This window comes from Anomalospiza imberbis, chromosome 9, assembly GCF_031753505.1.
Source record: "Anomalospiza imberbis isolate Cuckoo-Finch-1a 21T00152 chromosome 9, ASM3175350v1, whole genome shotgun sequence".
NCBI classification, from domain to species: Eukaryota; Metazoa; Chordata; class Aves; order Passeriformes; family Viduidae; genus Anomalospiza; species Anomalospiza imberbis.
The window spans coordinates 14,028,552-14,051,025 of record NC_089689.1 but is presented as its reverse complement, the minus strand read 5'-3'; the positions used below and the strand labels follow the sequence as shown (position 1 = coordinate 14,051,025).

The window sequence follows — 22,474 nt, the reverse complement described above, 5'->3', positions numbered from 1 at the left end:
AGCCTTTGGCCTTTGCTTCTTAACCATGAGAGGAAAAAGTCCTTGCCAGTACCTGCAGGCCTTGGGACAATCATTCATGCCTTTACTTCCACTGCAGGTTCTCCGTCACCCCAGAAGTCCACTGCTTGTCCATATGGAGTACTGGTGTCACAGCTGTTACAACTTAAAAGAGAAAGAGGTATACATAAAGAAACTTCAAAGTCACTGGTACTGTATTAAGCAAAAGTGAGGGCTGTTCTTTGGAAGGGGAATTAATGAAGAAAAAATTCTCTTGGAATTTTTATAGTTTGTGTAATCTTAAAAGTGGTTTATGCTCCTACCATGGAGTTCTTAGGATTTCATGGCTATTCTGATTCACTAAAAATTGCAGATGTAGTAGAAAAGAGGTTGAAATATTCATTTATATCAAGAATGATATGACATCAGAGTAAAACATGAGATTGTAATCTTAATTTCACTAAAAATTAAGTGAAATTATAGTATTGCTCTCTTTATTTGTCCATCCGTTTTTGAAATGGAAGGAGACTGGAAGCAGGAACGGGATCCCTTTCACTTGTCTGAGGATGTCTCATAAAATTTTATTAACAAAAATAAATTCAAAAGCTGATCAATCATAAGACACGAGTCTACAAAAAAGCAAACTAGTAGTTCTGATGTTTACACAAACACCTGGTAGTTGGTTCATGCCCAGCAATGGATTACACCAAGCTGGCTGGAAACAGTTAGAGATGCTGGCAGTGTGCCCTGCCCACCTCCCACAGGTTCCCACTTCTGCAGCAGGAATCAGGAATGGCTCAATGCCTCATTAATCAGCACCTGGGTTTCTGCATTTTGCAGATTGGCACATTAAGGCAAGCCAACATCAATTTCTATTCAGGCTTAAGCCACAGCATTCCTGCTGTGGGAGATGTCTTGCAAGAGAGATCAGTGTACATAGTGGGGTAGATGACTTGTCAGCTGTAGCTTAAACTATAGGGTGAGATGTATATTAGTACCTTCATCATTATTTTGTTAGAATTTTTAATTTATTAATCAGAAATCATTAATTGAAATGTTGAGGTGGTTTAGGATGGGGATGATAGCAAAAGAATGCCAAGAGGAATGGTCATGACCATTACATTTTCTATTTGGTGAATATGTCTGTCATATTTAATTTTGCCAGCATAAGTTTGCTTCTGTTTTTCAACACAACAGCTCAAAAATGTAAAATAAAAATTTAAAAAAAAATCAATACATCACAGCATTGAATTTAGTAAAGAGCAAGTATCGGCAATACCTGTTTTCTCTGTGATGGGTGTGTTCCCCATGGCTCTGTGCTGTACAGTGCTCCCTAGGAGTGCATACATGGATTCCTAGGACACGAATGGTCACGTCAGCATTTTTCCCCTGACATATTTCAGACAATCGGGCAGTGTAAGTGAAAGACACAGTGACTAAAAGGTTGGAAGGTGAGCTGCTGTGTCTGACTGGCCTTTATCCTGCCCCAGCACAAACACAATGAACATTCTGCAGCGTTCAGGGCCCCTGCAGAGGAGCTGCGGGACGGTCCCGGGCCATTCCCGTGGGCTACCGAGCCCCGCTCCGCGCGGCCCTTCGCCGAGGCGGCTGCGGAGAGGGGGCGGCGGCCTCCAGTGCGGGGCGGGCGGGGAGGAGGGTCCGGGGAAGCCGCGGCTCCTCGGAGGCGGCGAGCGGAGACCGGCGGCAGGTGGCGGCGGCGGCTCGGCCCCTTTAAGGCTACGGCTGCCGTAACCCGATCCCCGCCGGAGCATCCTGCGCCCGGGAAGGGCTGTCCCGTGCCCGACGCCGCGGGGAAGGCATGGAGGAGGAGGAGGCGGCGGCGCCGCAGCCCCCGTAACCGCGCTCCCAGGTGCGGCGGGCGGGGAGGGAAGGCGGCAGGGCGCTGAGAGGCCGGGGCTGGCGGGGCGGGGGCGGCGCGGCCCCTTTCCCCCGCCCCGCGGGGCTGCGCGGAGCGGCCCCTTCCCTCCCTCAGCGCGGGGCGGCCCCGAGGGCCGCGGGCGGCGGCGCGGGGCGCGCTGACAGCGCAGGGCTGCGCGGGGCCGCCTCCTCCCGCCGCCGCGGCCGGAGCGAGCGCGGAGGGTGCCCGCTGCCTGCGCGCTGCCTGCGCGCTGTTGTGCTCTCCTGCCTGCTCCTGCCCGCTGCCTCCGCGCTCCTGCCCGCCGCCTGCCTGCCCGGCGGCCGCTCGGGGCCGGTGCGAACGGCGGGCGCCGCGGGTGACCGGGACGGCGAGGTAATGCCCGGCTCGGGGGCAGCGTCCCTCGGGGTCAGCCCGGGGACCCTCCGCGCCCACCGAGTCTGGGCGGGTTCCCTCTCAGGGGCTTTGCGACTCCAGACTGCTTGCGGGGTTTGAGGGAATTCGGTAAATGGTATCGCAGCGGCCAACTCATCCTGAGTACACTGCCTTTATAAGAATGCTTTATCTGCCGGTTGCTTTGATGTTCTAAGAGCAGAAAGCTGACTGGAGTTTAGGGTGTGAATAGCCTTAAACAGAAAAGGGAACGGCTGAAGTGTGGGTAGCTTGAATTTTGTTGTGCTTCTCCTTAACGCTGCTTACTGAGCTAAATAAGATATCAGACGAATAGGATCTACCATTCAGAGCCAAGAGCACAGCAAAGCTCCAGCACTGCTATTGTTACTGGGCTTATTATAAAATGTGGAAACAGTCAGTAGTCCAGTGTTGCTCTCTGCAGATTGCTCTGACAAGTTTTACAGCTGTTGGATTTGGCTTTCAGTTTCAAGCGGATCAGGAGAGCACAGTATTTCATGTGATGTTCTGGTATCAGTAGCAGCTTTACGGTGTAATCTTGTTTGGAAATTGATCCAACTCATCTGGAAATCCAGCCTTGAAGAAAGGAAGAGCTGTGGGCCTTAAACCTTCCACTGCACCTTCTTACCATGTCTTGGTGTTATACTGGTACATTTCTTATTTTTATGATGTAGAAAGAGTAAGAGGAGGAGAACATAAATGCTAAATACTTTTGATAGTACAACACTTGATAACTTTCCTGCTGCTTTATCCTCTTTCATTAAGTGCCAACTTGTTTTTATCAGGAGTTCATAGTGTTATATTGGGGGTGAATAGATATTGCTTTTTCTCCTAAATTTCAAGTAGAAACAAAATTGCAGGAAAACCACTGCATGTTAATAGCGAATGAAAACCAAGATATTTTTAGCTCTTATGAAGTATGATGAAAAACCCTGTTTACTAACCTTTTCAAAGTCATTGGGTCAATAGAGTAATTTGAAATCACACTAGGCATGTTCAGTGATACTTTGCTGAGAAATGTTAGTTTCAAGTGTTTGGTAATATTTATTTACCTTAAGACTCCATTGAAAAGCTACAAGAATGAAGTTCTGATCATATGAAGTTACTGTCTAACCGAATGTTTAAGACAGTAATTTTGGGTAAGCAAGGCAAATGCTAATGATGGAGAACCAACCTGTATATTGTGCTGTTTTTCCTGCATTACAAAGTAGTTACACTAAACCTCCTCCCCAGCCAGCCTCCCATTAGCTCAAACCCCGTATCAGCTGACAGAACAGTAATCAATGACTATGCAGTTTGGGTGATAAAGTGTCTGCTCATACATAATCCACAAAGTTCTGTATCTTGATCACACTTTGCTGTACAGCTACAAGAAGATACTTGGAAAAAAAAAACCCACAGTGTAGTTGAAGCTGCCTGGCTTACTAACTTTGGACTTCGTCAAGGAAAATTGTAATCAGAAGCTAATTGTGCTTGTTCTAAGTCATCAAGCAAAATGCAACAAGCTGTTTAGGTTCAGCAACATGAATAAATTTTCTTGTAAATGAAAAGAAAATCTGGTAAAAACCAGTAAAATTTCATGTTAAACAGGATACAGTTGAAAACAACCTAGAGATGTGAGAAAATAACCTATAGATATGTGACAATGCTTATAGCTGAACATATGTGAAATGCTGAATTTTATGCTAGGTAAAGCATTAAATTATTCTGGACTTGATAGTTACTGTACTTAAACAGCATCTTGATAAGCATATATGAAATCAAGCTTGCAAAACTTGAGCATCTGTGAGACTAACTAGAGAGGGTTAGTGATTAATTCTTTTGTCTGCCTCTCTTCTCTAAAACCATTGTACCATTCTCCTTCATGGACATCATGGTTCTGCATTTGTTGAAAGTCAGGTTATGCACTTTCCATGCAAGTACCTTTTTTAAAAATGAGTTCCCTCCGCAGGCTCCTTAGGTGAAAGATTAGTCTTCTAATGCATTTATTTCAAGGGATGTTTGCAAGGTTGTTTAATTCCATAATCTGTACTAAAATGAGCACCTGTCAAAAGCTGAAACATTACTTACCTATATAATCTTCTGGTACTAAGGAAACAAAACAAAACATGGTTTTCTCTTGTCCAAAAGATTATGTCAGTGTCTTTGAAACTCAGAGATAGTAGTGTAGTTGTTGCAGATGAATAAAATGTAGCATCATGAGAATTGCTATATTTTAGTCAAAAGGATGAAATAGGTGTGGTTAATGCTCAGTGGTTTTGCTATTTTTCTGAAGGGATTTGTACTCAACCTGGATTTTGGCTTCCTTCATTAATTAAACCAACTGATTTTTTTCCCCTCACATGGTCCAAGAGAAGACTTGGTTGCTACAAATGAGATAATGTAATAACAAAATTTTGTCCTTGGGGTTAGAATCTGGAACTGGACACTATGCAGTGCTTCTCAGTGGGTTTGAAATGGTATATACTAAATAGTTTTATTCCTTCAAATGCTAAGGTTTTAGAAAATTGAGCTTAACACCCATTGTCTCTGATACTTCATGTGAAAAGGATATAAAGTTTGGTTTGTGTTTTATGTCTTCTTGGTCAGTGGAGGCAAATGGAGAAGTATGTGGAGAATCAAGAATACTGAATATTCAGGATTGTAATTGAAAGTTTTGATAGAGTAACATTAAAAAGTATGCAGGACTTATATGCTCCTGCACTAGAACAGGTCATCAGAAAACAACTGGAATCAAATAGTTCAATGCAATGCACTGCAGTGTGTGTACCCAATTTTAGTTTGGATTAAAAATGCATTTATGAGCTGAATCACCCCCTGTGAGTTGTTCTGCTTAGCTGTCCGAGAGCATGGAAGCTGGATTCCTTCTGGGTTCAACTGGGCAGGAAGATAGGCCCTAGGAACACATCAAATATGTTCCAACAATTGTGGAGTCTGTAGGACAGAATTAAAGCTGGTCTGAAGTAAGCACTTGAAATCTACATGATAGAGGCAGATTTCACTCAGCAAATCTACTCTTCTTTGTCCTGCATTCTGTTTTTATACATGTAGCTCTGTGGGTACTAGTCAGAGGAAGTTTTATTGTCTTCAGTTCTGGGAGAATAAATAGAAAAGAAAGAGGTAGAGGGGGAAAAGTTTGAAACCATTTAACCTTCTGCTTCTAAATCTTTGAAGATGAAAGTATGTTTTTTCTGATCTGTATGTTTCAATATACTCACCATTTACATCCCAAAGTGAGAATATTGTACTTAATTTAAAAAAAAGTTATTATTTTGTTATTGTGGTGGGCTTTTTCCTCTATTTTTTCTTCCTGAAGTTCAAGTTTCTGGCCGTCTGCAATGCAGATACAATTTCAAAAATCTAATTCATGTTTACTTGTTCTGTAATGCACGTGAAATAAAGGTGGATATAAATGTATTATGTCATTGTATTGCTTTTGCTGACCATTAGGTTGCTGTAGTGACATCAAATTATGCTGTCCTAAAAGTCTTCATTTTATTTTTAGATACTTTCTTAAGTAAAACTAAAATAAGTAACAGCAGGTTTTTATAGGTATTAAAATAATTATTTAAATATTTTAAATGAAGCCATTTGGGTTTTTTCCCCCTTTCCTGTTCAACTTAATCAAAATTGACGTTTTTTGAGTTTGTAACTTTTGCCAGTCTTGGAGTGTAAACCACTTCACTGTCAAATTGGAGTTGTATGTCAGAAGTTTGTGGCTTCTGGGGAAATATCATTCTGTGTTGCAAATATTGGCAACTCAGGAAAAACGTCTGAAGCATTTAGAGACTGACACTTTTGTTTGGAATTGTTTTGGTATTTAGGCCTCATGAAATAGCTGAACATCCAGCAACCGAAAAGCCAATCAGCTCTGATGACAGAGGCTTTCCACTGAGTGGATATGTTGGAGGTTAGAGCTCTGTGAAGGAAGAAAGCTCCAATGCAATAGCCAGCAGCCTGTCCCAAGGACGAGCTCTCGACTGAGCACAGTGGGAATTGAGAGCTACTGTCTCTGCCAAGTGCACACACAGAGCTGCAGCGAGGCTACTGCTTCTCTGGGCTGACCCCAAAACCTCTCCTCTGTGCTTATCTGATTTCATTGTTGCATTTTAAACTCCTGTTGGCAGCAGTCAATCTGGCAATAATGAAACAAGTTTTAACTTTGAAGGTTCTTGGGACGGGAGTGGAGGCTGCAGAGCTGGCAGTTACCCTGGTCAGTGGTCTTCACTTCCCTTTCTGTGTAGATAAAATACATGCAATTTTAGGCCACAAAGATGTATAATATGCAAATGTTAAAAAAAAAAAAAGCAACTTGTGTATCTAAATGTTTGGGCATCCTTTTATACTGTTAGTGTTTAAGTAGAGCCATTGAACACGTAGAAACTTCTAGTGAATAATACTTCTGTTGGTAAGTTTGCTGTCAGAAACGCTTTCTGTGTTTGCTTAAAATAATTAAATGGAGAATAGAGTGAAATTACCTTCTGCTTCTCTTCACAGGTTGAAGAACAATGGCTTCCTTCAGCAACCTGACTATTGGCATTGCTGTTGCCAGTTTTACTGTATTTCAGCTCCTGTTTCACATTTTAAGTTCTTGGGTGTCAACACGAATAACATCTGGTTTTAACAATCTCAGTCAAAAAAGGAAGATCGAATGGAATTCAAGGTAAAGTGTTCAAAACAACAGTTAAAGACCTACCTGAAATCATGGACACTTGCACCAGCAGTGTGTGTATGTGTAAGACTGAAGAAAGCCCTATTAGTTAAATGTTTGTAAAGATCAGAGGACTGGCTCTAGGCACTGGACAAATAAGGCATGTGAAATGTTGAGGCCCCTTCGTGGAAACACGGCATTCTTAGCACTTGTACATTAAACACTTTGTTAGACAGTGATGCCCAAGTAAAGGTCAGTGCAAGGATAAAACTGATTGGTGAGAGGTAATAAACTGAAGTGATGCTCTGTGATGCTTCTAGTAATGAGAAGAGATAAAAAATTCCTTTCCAAACACATGTGAAAATCAAAACTATGGCAATTTATTCTGAGTCCCAGTGTATCTCTGGTCATGCTTTCGGGAGCAAAGCAGTTTGCTCTCTGTTCACCTGGTGCTACTACACTACAAACTGTTTTATATAGGTTTTATATAGGTTAAGGTTTCCCAAGGAATTTAGTGACACTTTGGTGTAGTATTGAAGAGAGTCAGGTTCATGTGTGTTGTTGGGAAAGGAGACTGCAGGAGGAGGACGGGAAGCTATAGCAGATGAAGGGTACATGTGCAGGAAGGAGTTGTGCAAACTCAGTCCAAAAACGTTCCTTACTCTGTGTTTCTGCATTTCCATTAGTGGGATGGATCCACCTGCATTTCACTTGTTTCCTCAGATACAGGACTTCTGGAAACTTGTTTGACCCATGAGTCTTTTAAGCCACAAGGGAAGTATAAGATAGTAATTGAAAATGAGGTTTTATCAATGAGGTTTTATTTGCAACATGCTACTCTGAGAGAGTATATATGGCACACAAGGTTCTCCAGTTGGAATTAATTGGTACAGTATAACTTTGAATAGCCTATTACAACTTTAAAATATTTTTCAGCTGTTTCCCAAATTTAAAGCTCAAAAATGTGTACTGTATGTTGTCACTGAACTCAAAATGCATTAGTTGCAGTTCTGTTCTTCCTCAGTGCTGTTTAGTATCAGGTGGATACTTTTTAAAGTTGTTTCCATTGTTCTAGGCAGCATTAGCAACTCAAATAGCCTTGCCCTTCCATTTGGCAAATGTCCACCTGCAGTGTTCTTAAAGGCACCATCTTGATTTCAGTTCCATCTTTGAATAATTACCTATCTGCCAGAACAACTGTGTAGGATGCCAGTTCACAGTATCAGTGCAGCTTAGGTTTATCTCTCTGTTCCAATTAACAATGAGAGGCAGACAAGGAAAGTAAACTAAACTGTTACCATGTGAAGCTGCACTATTGTCTATAAGCCACATCAAATGTCCTTTGAATTGCATAATAGGCTTTATGAGAACTTACCCCATGCCTGGTAGTGCTATGCTGGTGTAGTGCTTTGCATAATTGTTTTACACATCACAAGTGTGCTGGAAATAAGCTGCTCCATAATCTCTGGGCTACTTTGTAATAAGGTGTTTAACTGCTCAACTTGATACAGTACCCCCGATTATGTCCTTTTTTACCTCTTTGCACGTTTTCTTTTCCTTGGGGTCGATAGCAGGATGTAGATGTCAGCACACAGATGGGTTGTGATTCCAGGCTTCATCCAGTTCAGGAGCTGGAAGGCATGAAACACAAAGCATGGTTCATCAGCATCTTGTGGATGTTATAAATGAGGAGGGCATGAACGGGAAGAAAGGCTAGCTGTGCCTGTGTTACTTCAGCTCTGCTAACCAAACACAGTGTTTTGTCAAACTGCCCTGTCACTCCAGTATTGGAAATGAAGAGAGGCCTCAAGGAGTATCTTGCAAGTTCAGAGAATGCAGAGTATGTATTTATTCTGCAGAGAGCTCTGCAGGTAGAGACAGTTACTATGTCCCAGTAAAATCTGTTGGTTTCATTTAAATTATTTAAAAGTAGATGGTTGTTATTTTGCCCTATATTGAACTGGTGTAGGGAGTGTGCACACAAATGATTCTGTTGGCAGTGCTAAGGAAACTGGCGCAGAGGATGGTTATGCATTTTTATCAGCTCAGCTGGGTCTGGAAGAGGGCATCTGCCTGAAATGAGCTGTAGCATTGAAAATATATTGTTACAGTTTGGAGGGCTTTGTAATCAAGCATTTGAGCTGCAGCTCTTGACTGTATTTTCCATGCTGTCAGTTTGTTCATTCTGACCTTCCAAGAATTATGAACCAATAAAGTAATTGCTTCTGGCATCTGAAGTATATGGACACTCAAACTGAGTTAAAAACTATATTTGGTCACAGATGTAGTATAACTCATCAAGATGTGCATGTATTCCTTTCGTCTCTCCTATAATACATGCTTGTACTGCTATTAAGTAGTTGTGAAAAAAAAAATTCAAAAAAATAAAAAAGCAAGTCTGCAACCTAGCATTGCAGCTTTTTTGCTTTTTTTTTTTTTTTTTTTGTTTGCAGCATAATGAGGAGTTAAAGGATGCAAGCTTGGAAAAAAATTTCAAGGAAATGTACAGAGCTTGATAGCTTGACCTAGATTCCTTATTAAAATGGACTGTTGTACTATTTCCCTTCTGCCCTGTCTATGGAGAAGCTTCAAAGTCCAGAGTTAAGGAGGAAATCTGCTGCCTTTTCTTTTTTTTTTTTTTTCCTTTATTTCACTCCCATCAAGTGTTCTACTTGTGTAGAACTTGTATTCTAAACAGAAAGGTTCGGGTAAATGGCCTCTTCAAAGACAAATTACAACTGTAAACTAATGAGCTACATTTTAGGACAAATTTTCCTTCTCATAGCATTATTGTCTCCTCAAGTTCAAAAATTCCAGGTATTTCTCAGACACTAATATTGCATGTTCTGCTTTGTTTTTAAAAAGCAAGAAAAGTTCCTGTCTTTTTTAATCCTGTGTTACAAGAGTAGACCTTTTAATTAAACGATTAATTATCATTAAAATTCTGATAATTAAATTTTCTTTCTTTGTTAAAAGAAGAGAGGGCAGAAGTGCAGCCTGTACTGTAATTATTATTAATTGTTCTCATCCACTTTTTGACTATTCGTATTATACTAATCGCCCTTCATTTTCTGGCACACTATTGAAAAAGCTGCTGAAAATAGTACAGTGACACTCTTGAAATAAATTGTAAATACCGTCTCTTTTATGAATAATTACAGAATCTTCTATTGCCAATAGATAATAATACCACTTCTGGAAATGGAGTAGGGATTATAACCTCTTTCTTTGCAAAGTCTTCTGCAGGAAGTAAGATGTTTTCTTCAAATCTTGCATGGCAGAGCTTAGATTCCTGAGAGTGCCTTAAGGACATCTAAAATATTAATGACTTCCAAATACATGTATTCAATATGTACAAAGACAAGAATAATAACTAACAGCATCTGTGCATTTGTGTGTATATTGTTGGTGCTGTGAATATGGTGTGAAGTGTTTCCAATCACACAGCACTGAACTTAGTTCTCATCTTTCAAACAGTATCTGTGATTCCCTATGGATATTTTTTCACATCATTGTTTTTTCTTTCCAATTACATTTGTAAAGTGGGAAAGTGGACCGTAGCTGCACAGTATTAGGTGCAGCTTATAGTTGTGTTAAAACCATGGCTAGAGCAGGAGGGTTACACATTTTGGAGCCATGCCCTTGCATTGTTCTACTTTCCAAGAATATGTGTGGACTGAAAGGGCAGGAGGGGCCCTGGCTGGTGTGCTGGCAGAAACCCTGCTGGGGCTTCTGTAAATAGATATTTCTCTAAAAGTGCATGCTTGTTAACATGCAGAGTTTATCTACACTGTGCATGCAGCCTGTAAATTGGACACTCTTGTCTTTGGGGGAAAAAATGTGTCTAGTACCCAGGTTGGGACGAGGCAGTCTTGATTACTGTGATGTTTATTTTATGTTTCCCTTGTCTGCTACAAAGCTGCTAATTGATATAAGCCTGTAGTTGTTTTACCTTGGGTACTCAGCTACAACCAAGTTATACAAGTTTTCTCTTTGAAAACCAGAATCTACTTCAAATGCACTAGAAATTCTATCTGAACCTTAGGATTTTTTATTTAATGCCACCTTCCAAATCCAAACTTATTGTGGGTCTTTTAATTTGGTGCCTGAAAGGAGGAACCTGCTGTTGCAGGACTCCTGGGTTAATCTGAGTATGAAATTGCATATACGTTTTCCAGCAAATGAGACAATACAGAAAACATTTGTTAAAGAGCTAGATGTCATACTGTCTTTAAGGATTTGTTAATATTTGGGATAATTGGAAGAAAACTTAGATCTCCCTTACTTTTAAGACTCACTTTGTATCTAATACCATCAATCCTACTCCAATCTAATAGATTCCTTCTTTTTGACTGTTTTTTTCCCACCTGTCATTGTCTAGGTGGTTGGATTTAGCCTAGAGAACAGATGATTGTCTCCCACAGAAGTATCTGGAGGCAGATGAGAATGCCATCCTACCTTAAGCACAGTATGGGAAGTTGTGAATGGCAGTACCTCCTTGTGACTGTGATCTCTTTTTCAGGACAGTGTCCACATTCCACGCCTTGGTGGTTGGAGGGTTTTGCCTTTATATTTTATTGTACGATGATGCTGTTAATGCTGACCACCTCTGGTAAGGCATGTTACATATATGTTGTGGTTGCACAATAAAACAACATAATTGAGAAGAAAAAAAAGACTCCTGCAGTGTATTGAGTACTGAATGATTGTTTCATATTCCATTAAAATATTCAGTTGTGATGTGCTTGGTTTTTTGTCTGTTCTATTTGAAAATTTCATAACAATTGCATCAGTATTAGTGTCTTAGTTCAATGTGTCTCTGTGAAGTGGAATAGATAAAATGCAAGCAATTGATTTGAAATAGCATATTCAATTATTAAAGAATAAACTGTAACTGTAAGTCAGTATGACTGAAACTCTGCTATTTACAGTAATCATTTTAAAGTGAAATTGAAAAGCTATAGCAGATCTGGATAGTGTATATCTGTGTGAAAGTTCTCCATTGAACACTGCAAAGGGTTTGGGTCAGTGGAGAGAGAATGTGGTATTACTGCCAGGTAATGCCTGAAAATAGATACAGTAGATCATAACAGAGACTGGAGCATTGGTAAGCTCCAGGGAAGCATCAGTGTTGTGTGTGACATTTTTTGATTGTCTAGGACTTCTCATAAAACTTTTTCTTTTTTTTTCTGTATGTACTAGAGACTAACACAGATTATGTAGAAATTGTTTTTGTAGTAGTGAGAATCACATGGTAGAAATTGTGGAGGTGGTAGAGATCAGATAAAGAGAGGGAGAAGACATAAATAAGTAGATTAAGTTGTAGCTTCATAGGAGAACAGACTCTTTCCTATGACTGTTCACTTCATAGTCATTACAAGTTTTTCAAGTTCTGTGTTTGATTAGCATTTTATATAACTCTGTATCTGCAAAGAAGTTTGAAGAAAGTCACTTGTATTGACTTTTGTTTGTTTTATCTGCCTGTGCATCTTCATGTGTAATTCATTTGCCACGCATACCTTCTTGGCAATCAGCAAAGAGATAGTTCTTCCCATTTGCTTATTCAAGTCACTCCCTGTTTGTCACTCTTGGGCTCTTGCTTGCATCAAAATTGGCCTGCAGACATCAGGGCTCATTAATTCCATTGCACCTTCCATTCAAGGAGATAGGTCAGGAAATCTGGAAAATTTTAGACTAAATTCTGAGTTCTCCATTTATTGAGAATAATTTGGGATTCTAACATGGGCTCTCCTTGAAAGGATGTGATAGATGGACAGTGCAGCCATGTATGTTGTTGAAGTGTTGGTTTAGAAAGCCTAGAGGAGGTTTGATGCAAAGTGACCATTCTCTGGGGAGAAAAAGGAGGGAAGCGAACCATTCCCTGTCCCATCCAGTTAAGTCATGTCTACCATTATCAAGGAACCAATTTCATATACTCAGTCCCTTGCATGTTCTCTGGAGAATATGAAGGCTCTTGAGTGCAGGCCTGTTCTTGGTGGTGATGTGCTGAGGTGTGCTGGGACCCCTGAGAAGTTTAGTTATGATGCTGCTGCTGTAGCTGGGAGCTCTAACATGAGGCCTGTATGTAAAGAGTTCTGCTAAAGTTAGGAGAACGTATCTGTCTATACTGTACGTCTAAACCTAAAGAAGCACTTAGCCCACTACCTATGTAGCTCATGAAATCAAGTTTTGAAGCCATGGAAAAATGTTCCCATTTCAAGCTGTATTTAAAAGAACATCTATGGCCAATCTTAACAGATTGAGTGAATTCCAAACTCTCCTAGTCATGATTTTTCTTCACCTAACAGCAGAATTCTGGTTTTGTGAGTTCTATTTTCCTGTAAACTACCCTTTCACTGAGGGGAACAGTGAGTTTGAGACACTAAGAAAGCTTTACAATTTAGTGATCAGATTGTAATAATACAGGAAATCTCTTCCCACTGCTCCATTCCAATAGGATTAAGAAAAAATAGTTAAGTAAATAGCATTTTACTTAACTAAAGTAAAATGCTGAGGCAGACTTTGTATTGGAGTTGGCTGTAAGCACAGTTAGCTTCCTTTTTTCTGGAAAGGTTTACAAGAAGGATTGCTTTCACAGCTTGTCTTGAGCAGTCTAAATTTTATGGATCTGTTGACCTGTCATTTGAAGTTTAATTCATCTTTACACAAAACATAGCTAGACTAGTTGCACAACTTAATTTAAAAATTAAGTTACAATCCTTGTGCTGAGGAAAAAAGACTTGCTTACCAAACCCCTCAAAGTAGGAATGCACAGAGGACAGTGAAGAACAAACATTGCTTGCTGTAACGTGGATGCTTCCCTTTCTTGAGCTGTATTCACAATTTTGGGTTTGTTGAACATTCTAGAGGAACTGAAGTTGTGGGAGTGCTATGAAGAGCTTTGCCTGCTGAATGTTTGGCACCAAAAGGGAGAGGATAAAAGGTGTGGAAACCACTCTGAAAAGCATTTCTGCTCAAAGGTTCTTTGGCTTCAGGGAACTGGCAAATAATTCCTTTCCTGTGTCCTTCTACTCTGTTTATCCCTATAAACATCCATCTGATTATGAATATGAAGGGAACCAGCTGAGCAAGATATTTTTGTCACCCTTAACAAAGTTTTAGCACTGGCAGAAAACAAAAATGGAGACACAGAGTGTCAGTTAAAGGGCTAAGAGACAGAGACTGGGCTGTTCTCTTTTATCCTCAGTTTCCTGAGAAGCCAGCTCAGAGTATTTGCTGGGTTTCAGTTCAAATCTCTAGCAAGGCTCCCGGGGCAGTCTCTGCACCAAGGCAGGGGTTGATCCTGATTAGGGTAGTTAGTAGGTGTCTTGTGTTTGGGTGGAAAAGGAATCCACTTGTATGATTAGAACCCTTTTTAACTAGATTGCATAATCTCTTACTGATGGGCCAAGAATAATGTGCCCTGATGGGCATGGTGTTTGAGATGTGTATGTCCTTCACAAATTAGGCTGTAACTATGTATTTTTGGTATGTTTACAGGGGTGACCCTTCAATTGTGAAGCTGAATATTGCTATTACCACAGGCTACCTCATTTCTGGTAATTATGCAACATGTATATAGCATGCATGACCTGTTTATTTATATTGAATCACTATACCTATATGTTTATCCTCAGCTGCTGTGGTGAAGATGTGGTATGTGTACACAATACAGTTTCTACCGTGGCTTTTAAAATTGCTAATGGATTTGTGGGTTGTGGTGAAATCACAGGATCTTGCTAGCAGATGCAAAAGATGGAATATCTCCCCAAGCACTGAGGAAATATCACTGTGTGGCTTTGTCACAACCACCAGCTCCAGCTCAGTTTTGTCCTTTGGCAATTGAGAAGGTGTTAGAGCAGTGCCTTACACTTTCTCCGTGCCTACAACTCGTAGCTCTTCCATCATGTTTCTTCTTGTGACCTCAGAATGCTGGCAGAAGAATTTTAGTAACCCTCAATACAAGCTAAGACAAATGATACCATAGGATCCTGCCTGCCAATTTTTTAGTCTCCTTTTAAGCCAAAATGCATCCATGTATAAAACATGGGAATTAGTTATTTTGTATGTTATTTATTCCTACATACATTTTATGTTCTTAATTTTTCTGTCAACTAACATTGGCATGGGAATTTTGCTACAAAATGCTTTGGAGCTTTGTTTTATGTTGTGTGGGAATAATACTGACTTATCAAAGCAAAGACTTGTGACCTGGACTATTTTCAGTGAAAACTTCTCATGTTAGGATGAAGTCTCTGATCAGAAACTGGGCCACAGACTTGGTTATCTCATACTGGATTTCTCAACCCAGTGGAAGTGATAATCTGGTGATCAGCATATTCAGTTAAACTGTGCATTACTTTAAGTGTCTGGGGTTTTTCATGGCTTCTGCTGCCATGTTTAAATTAATCAGTATCTATTTTTGAATAATTATACATTAAACTTTCATTATGAATTAATGAATGCCTTTGAACAGGCATCTCAACCTGACCACTCATTCTCTCTCACGTCCCTATATAGTTGATGTTTAATTATTAATAGGAAGTGAGCAGCTATGTCAGATGATGTAGAGCCCTGCCTGAGGATAGCTAATATAAAAGAGATCAAGGCACACTCTGGACTTTAGAAAGGCACAGGGGTAAAGTCTTTGATTTGGAGCCTAGGTCAATAATATTCCAGACCAAAGTACTCATTTGCAGAAAGTAGGGACAGAAATTGCTTGTTCCAGTACAGAGAACAAGATCTTCTGAATTCTCAGACCATCAGGGAAGAAGAAAGATTTTTTGGTTTTTTGTTTATTTTATGTTAAAACTTTCTTAACACTAACTTGCTATGTCACTTTTGCAGTAATTAGAAAATTGGGATTTAATAAAGCAAATATGCTTCTTATTCCAAATGCCTCTTGCAAAATAGTTTTGGTAAATGGTTCCAAATTTACTAATATACTTTACTTTTTGTTTTAGAGGTTTACCGAAATTCATCCCTGTATTTGTTGCATGTATTTGTGTATTTGCTATGCCCCCTGCAGATCTGGCTTTTTTTTTATGTCATTTGTTCCAGATTTTTGGGCTATAAGTGTGAAGTCACTATGAGATTCATGATCCACCTTTTCCTTCCAAAATACTTAGGCTAAAATTATTATGTCTGTATTTCCATTGATGTGGAAAGTAACAATTTATGGAAATTGTTGGGAGAATACTATTGCCTAATGCTTTGACTGAAGTAAAGTCTTTAGGAGAAAGATGTTCTCTTCAGGCATCGTTAATTCAGAGGGTTTCTACTGATGCCATATCTTGGTATATCTCTAAAACGCACAGAAGCTATTCTGTATAATATGATTGTATAATATGTATAAAATGATAGTATAATAAATAGTTCTTTATCGTTATTCTGTTCTCTTGTAGATCTGTTGCTTATTATTTACTACTGGAAGGCAATTGGTGACAAATTTTTTGTAATACATCACTTGGCAGCTCTGTATGCTTACTATTTTGTACTGGTGAGTGCTGTACTTTCTTCTAACATAAGCAGATGAGATTAAAGAAACAGCTTTTATAGACCTCACTTGCTTAAAAAAAATTCACTGGTTAATGAAAGGAATACTTATACTTGGAATCATTATTTTTAAATGTTTTTATCAGTTATTTATGGTTAATGCATGACTTTTCAATGTTACACTCCAACAAAAATGTGTAACTTTGTTGAACTTAGAAGCTTTTCTCAATTTTTGCTGTTAAGAGACTTTGACAGAAGGGCTTTTCATATGATTATAGAACAGGGTTTTAAATAAAACCACAAGCTTGAATATTTAGTTGGAAAGTTAGAAGGAAATGGTTTCAAGTGGTTATGTTCTACTTCTGTCTCCCAGGTAACAAGTGACAGGACGAGGGGAAATGGCCACAAGTTGTGCCAGGGGAGGTTTATTTTGGATAGTAGGAAGAATTTCCACACTGGAAGGGTGGTCAGGCAAGTGTTCAGGGAAGTGGTGGAATCACCATCCCTGGAAGTTTGAAAGGTGTGTGGATGTGGCACATGGGGATATGGTTTAGTGGTGAGCACACAGAGCATAGTTAATGGTTGGACTCAGTCTTGAAGGTCTTTTCCAGCCTTAATGATGTCTTCCCTGCCTACTGTGTGAATCCCAGGCTTATAATACTAAAAGTGTTGAGATGCCAGATTACTGTCAGATTTCCCATGTAATGGTTTAAACGGGCTGAAGTACACTGTCAAATAAATACTCTGTTTCTGGTTGAAGATAATTAAATTTACTAATATTATCATGGATTAAAGTGAATCAGAGCTGAATATTAGATAAATTAAAATACCACTACCAAGGCTAATCCCCCATGCAGAAAATTCATTAGCTGTTTCTGGAGGAAACAGAAAGCATAATATTAGTGTGAGCTTCTTTAAAAGCATTTATTTCTATGTGGATCTGGCTCTGCCTGTGGATGCCAGTGTGTTGCTCTCAGTCTGTTGTCTTCAGAGGAAGTTACCCCTAAGTATGTTATTTCCAAATTGCCTTTTGGGGATAGGAAAGAATTTGGTTAAACACCCAGATTTTCTCTTTGGTGAGTGCAATCTGATGTGAAAAGCTCGAAGTAGTGGGTATTAGCTTGCTTGGTGGGGGAAAGAGGAATCATGACACCCACTCCATAGGGTGTTCAGGAAACCTAAGGAAATTAAAAACCCCCAATCTTTTTATCTCTACATCTGCAAACTGCTGCTTACCCAGCAATTGTGTAAGTGGATACTGTGTGTCACCTGGAGGGGGTGTGGTGTGGATGTGCCCCATGGAGGAGCTGTGCCTGACCCACAGGCACGGCAGGGACAGGGCACAGCTGCTGGCAAGGGCCGCCCCTGCCCTCTGCAGGAGGGAAGAAAGGAATCCTGTGCCCTTCCCTGCTGTCAAGTCAGAGCTGGGAATTCGTCTTTGCTTTGGCAAAATACGTTCCTACAACCATGCAGGGAGATTTTTCTTCAGCATAAGGTGTTTCTTGTTTAAACGTTGAAAAATCAAAAATGTTTTCGATTCTTTCAGACAGTAATGCTATCATGGTAATTAGTAATCTATGACTACTTGTGCAAACCTCTAGTTAACTTTTCATGGCCACTCAACTGTAGGTCTTATAAAGGTTTATTTGAAGTAAGAAGCTGCTGATTGGAGATACCTGAAGGACAATTGCAGCTTTTGTGAAAAAAACTTGCTTTGAAAGTGCAAGAAAGGTGGCCACAGCTGGCAAACTCAGTTCAATTAAAGAAGTTGAGATGATGTATCATTCTATATATACTTAAAGACTCAAATGACAATTTCACATCTACATTGTTGATTTTTGTATGTCTGTTTTGTTTTGCTAACCAGAGCAAAGGTCTGCTGGCTTATTTTGGAAACTTCCGTCTCATTGCAGAGTTCTCCACTCCTTTTGTCAATCAGCGGTAAGTGGTTAGGGAGGTTTTCTGTAGTTCTTGTAAAATTTAATCTGCATTACTATTTCTGTCACTTAGGAAGTCTTTTTATAGTTGTCAAATGTCTGCTGACAGGGAATTTATATATATTGAACTAAGAATTACTATATGAAAATATTTTTCGCTAGGAAAACATTTTGCTGCTATAGCTGCAACAGCATAACTAATGTATTCATCTCAGAGTTCCTTTCTAGATTAGACCAGGCTTTGTATAAAATGCCAGTTTTTTATGAAAATACCAGACAAAAATTCACAAATAAAATATTCTTTATTAACTTTTGTATATTCATTTATTTTTTTATGATAAAGACATCTTCAGTATGGATGTTTTTTCTTTGTATCAGGGACGAGGAAAAGAAGCAAGATCATGTTGTCATTAGAATCCTAGAATGGAATTGCATTGTCCTGTATAATTTGAAATTTATTTTCCAATGTTCCACACACGTAGATCAGTATTAATATATGCATATGAGTATCTAGAATACTATAAATGTATATTCTTTATTTGCTTTGAAAAATAGCTCTGCAAGTTATTTTGAGCACTTAAACTATATCTGAAATGGTTAATCTTCACACCTGTGATTAGAGAAAAAAGGGGCTGAAGCTTCTCCTGCAGAGCTCAGAGCCTGCCCTGGCTACTGGTTCAAGTGTTTTTACCTGATGTGCTGCTGTATCAGAAAAGGAGGCTGATACTGCTGCAAGGGGAAAGCTGTCATTGGAGTTTCATGGTGCTGTGGGGAGGGTGGCCTTTCCCCTTACTCTGTAGCCTTCAGGCCACAGCTGGGGATAGGATTTGCCCCAGAAAGACTTCACCTCAGGTGAGGGGCTTTGAACAGAGCAGGGCTGCAGTCTTCTCCTTTTCCTCCAATCTTTGTAGGGTAGGATGAGGACTTTCAGTGTTTTTTGGGTGGATATGTGGCATCTGTTTGCTTTTCCAGATGTCTGGTAGAGCAAGGATAAGGCAGAAACTGCATTCCTCCTGCAGACAGGCTATTGCCCAGCACTGCATTGTGACTGTAATCTCTGAAGTGTTTCATGACACTGGTGCATTCCTCAGAGCCCTTACAAATAAAAAAGATTGTGCGGTAGTCCCTTTTGAACATCAGTCTGGTAAACTCGAATTCACAGGTGGACAGGGTGGGATAATGGAGCTCTCCAGAGGCTGCTCTCCTCTGCCCCAGTGCAGTTGAGTGGGAGATAAGTCTGTGTGCACAGAGAAACTAAAGACTAAATAAACACTTTTTTGAACTTAATGACGAAAAAAGGGTTTATATTGTTGTTCATCTCCTTGTGAATGGCTGTTGTCCCAGCTTCTATCAAGATAATCTGTCATCCTGCCTTCATGTGGGTTCCTCCACTGGTGCTCACATTTCAGACTGTGGTGTTAGAAAGAACTGTGGTACATCTGGCTATTAAAAGTAATTTATGTTGTACTTTTAAAATGCCCATGGTGAGATTATGGGTCTTTGAATACTGACATTTAGCACTTTCTCAGAAAAGCAGAAATTGCTGCAGGAGATAATAAATTCCCTTACACTAAGGGATGTCATCTCATTAGTGCATGATATTTTCCATTAAATTTGAAGTGAATCAGACCCTTAAGAGAGTAAGTAGTGGGTAATGATAACGACTTAGATTATCTTTCTTGTTTGCATTCGTAGTCTACCAAAAGAGCTCTTATTAAAATATAAAAAGATATTCTAATCTTAAAACTGTCTGTGTATTTCCTGTCTGTGTTGTTAGGGATCTCTAATTGGAAGTTGTCTGCATGCCAAGCATTTAGATCTTTTAATGTTAGTATCAGCATTTATGTAATTAATTCTGAACTGTGGTGGGTAAAATTGTAATGGTGACTGTTATTTACAGACTTTTTTTTAAAATTTGCTGGGAAACGGAAGTTGCTAAACAGATGGCAATTACCTATACTAGCATGTTGCAGTATGTTTGAAAACAATTTTTTACATTAATTTTTGATTCTGCATTGTATATATCATTGAAAGTAAAGGCTTTGACTGTTAATCTGACCAAACATATCAAGTCTTTCTCTTCATGATGTCAGTAAGTGTTTCTGTGGTGAGGCATCCTGCTTCCGGGCTGGACTGCCACCTCGAGTGCCTGGATTTTAATTGTCCTAGTTGCATGCTTAATGAATTTCTAGAATATTTCTGTTAGAGCTGGATGTCTGGAAAATCTTTTTAGTGTGCTTATAATTACCTAGGTTGTAATCTGTAGGTAATTAAATTAAAAATTACTTTTAAAACCAGGTTTAGAACTGTTTTTTTTTTTTTTGTTAAATCATTTTAGCCATGTATCTTACTGGAGAAAAACTGATTATTTCATTCTCTTCCCCATCCCCCATAATGAATACAGTGATTCAAGTTATTTTGCTGTGGTTTTGCCTGCCATTGCTGTACAAATTTTACTCATTTATTCTGGTTTAAGTGTGAATGACAAAGGATTAGAGAAGTTTGTTGTTCCTTTTTCAACTCTCAGGTTCTGTGTGCTAGGCAATAGATAAGTTATGCCTGTCTACTATATCTAGGAGTAAATATGCAAGAATTCTTTTTTAGAGACCATTTATGACCCAGCAGTAGATGGAGAGGCAATTTTTAGATTTCTCTTTTTTCATTGGATAGTGTTCCAAGTTGTGACATGATCAAGAGTTCACAATGTCTTGTTCTGAAAATGTTCTGGATTTGGGCTGAACAGAAGCAGTCAGAAAATCCTAATTACAAGAAATTAGAGCTCTATCTGAATTACCAAATCCAAATGCAATTTTAGAGTTGCTTTCAGTTAGATAAAGAATTTTAGCTGTTGTTGGTATAAGCTATAACAGTAAGTAATAAATATGTCTTTATGATTTTAAAATATAGTTTTATTATTGTATATTACATGATACTCACTGAAATGCACGTGGGTTGTCAACTGGTTCACAGTTCATATCTGGATTTTCTATGTGTTATTCTGCAGTATTCTGGATCTCATACACTGCTTAAGTGGTGGGGAAAAGTGCAGCCAAGCAGAAGGATTTGTAACTAAGCCAAGAGAAAGTGCAATAATTTAGAAATTATAGAGGTAGAAGCAATTAATACATGATGAATTAAAAATAAACATGAAGTAAAATAATTTTTAATGAGATGGCTTCAAGTCTGCCTGGTATTTGTGAACACTTCTTTTGCAGGTGGTTTTTTGAGGTTCTGGGATATCCCAAATCTTCAAAGGCCAACATCATCAATGGTGTGCTGATGACAGTTGTGTTCTTCGTGGTGAGGATTGCCGTCATGCCTGTGTATTACAGCCACGTAATTTCTTCTTTTGGAACAGAAGGTTTCCAGAGATTAGGATTTGCAGCCCAGAGCGCCTGGATGATCTCAAGTGTTGTCTTGGATATTATGAATGTGATGTGGATGGTCAAAATTGCAAAAGGATGCTACAAGGTCATATGTCTTATTGGACAGGAGGAAGCAAAAACTCATAGAAATGGAAAATCTGCCTAGAAATCATACATACATGAAATTTCTGCTATGAAAATAATTTGGGTTCACTGAAACAGTGCACATTTCTGCCATGGAATGCTCCTATTACGGAAACAAGGTATTACCTCTGTACTGACTTTACTCTTTCCCTAGCCACACTGCCTGCACGCCCAGGGCCACGCTTTGCGGATCCTGTCCAGTGAGGAATAAAAGCAAAAGCTCACACAGATGAGTTCCACATGCCTGTTCTAAGCAGTTGCAAGCATCAGAAATTAGAAAGGAACAGACTGGTTACTGCTTATTGTCCACCAGTGTGTTCAAAGTGTTTCTCTCAGGTTTCTCTGATTAAAATGTTTTATAAATCCAGTGAATACTGACATATCTGTTTTTTTAGAAAATGAAAAATTCCCCAAACTCCTGATATGGTGCAATTTTCCAGGCATGTTTCTATGTTTTCTTCTAGGAATAACAATCAAGATTTCATTCTTGACAACTTTTTAATTTTTGCAAGAAAAGCTAAAAATTTGGCTTTGATTCTATGAAGTCTTTTACTGTTTTTTGTTCTGCCTTATATGAATGCAAACCATTTTGGGAAAT

General features: G+C 39.3%; 1 protein-coding gene across 2 annotated transcripts; it reads left to right on the top strand.

Moving 5' to 3' along the window:
• Nucleotides 1-1,660: 1,660 nt before the first annotated feature.
• On the top strand, nt 1,661-22,243 carry TLCD4 (TLC domain containing 4). 2 transcript variants are annotated; one of them, XM_068199771.1, is made up of 7 exons: nt 1,661-1,867; nt 6,782-6,947; nt 11,458-11,547; nt 14,436-14,494; nt 16,340-16,434; nt 18,298-18,371; nt 21,583-22,243. In XM_068199771.1, the coding sequence occupies exons 2-7, from the start codon at nt 6,793-6,795 to the stop codon at nt 21,896-21,898; spliced, it is 789 nt and encodes a 262-aa protein (XP_068055872.1). In that variant the 5' UTR covers nt 1,661-1,867; nt 6,782-6,792; the 3' UTR covers nt 21,899-22,243. The 2 variants fall into 2 exon arrangements, with proteins under 2 accessions (XP_068055872.1, XP_068055873.1); XM_068199772.1 differs by lacking the exon at nt 1,661-1,867 and adding an exon at nt 2,094-2,248.
• The last annotated feature ends 231 nt before the right edge of the window (nt 22,244-22,474 follow it).

Bases quoted from the DNA above. Each gene is read 5' to 3' on its own strand.
- TLCD4 (XM_068199771.1), top strand. From the start codon at position 6,793: ATGGCTTCCTTCAGCAACCTGACTATTGGCATTGCTGTTGCCAGTTTT. The intron at 14,495-16,339 runs GTAATTATGCAA...GTTCTCTTGTAG, and splicing joins CACAGGCTACCTCATTTCTG to ATCTGTTGCTTATTATTTAC. The intron at 16,435-18,297 runs GTGAGTGCTGTA...TTTGCTAACCAG, and splicing joins ATGCTTACTATTTTGTACTG to AGCAAAGGTCTGCTGGCTTA.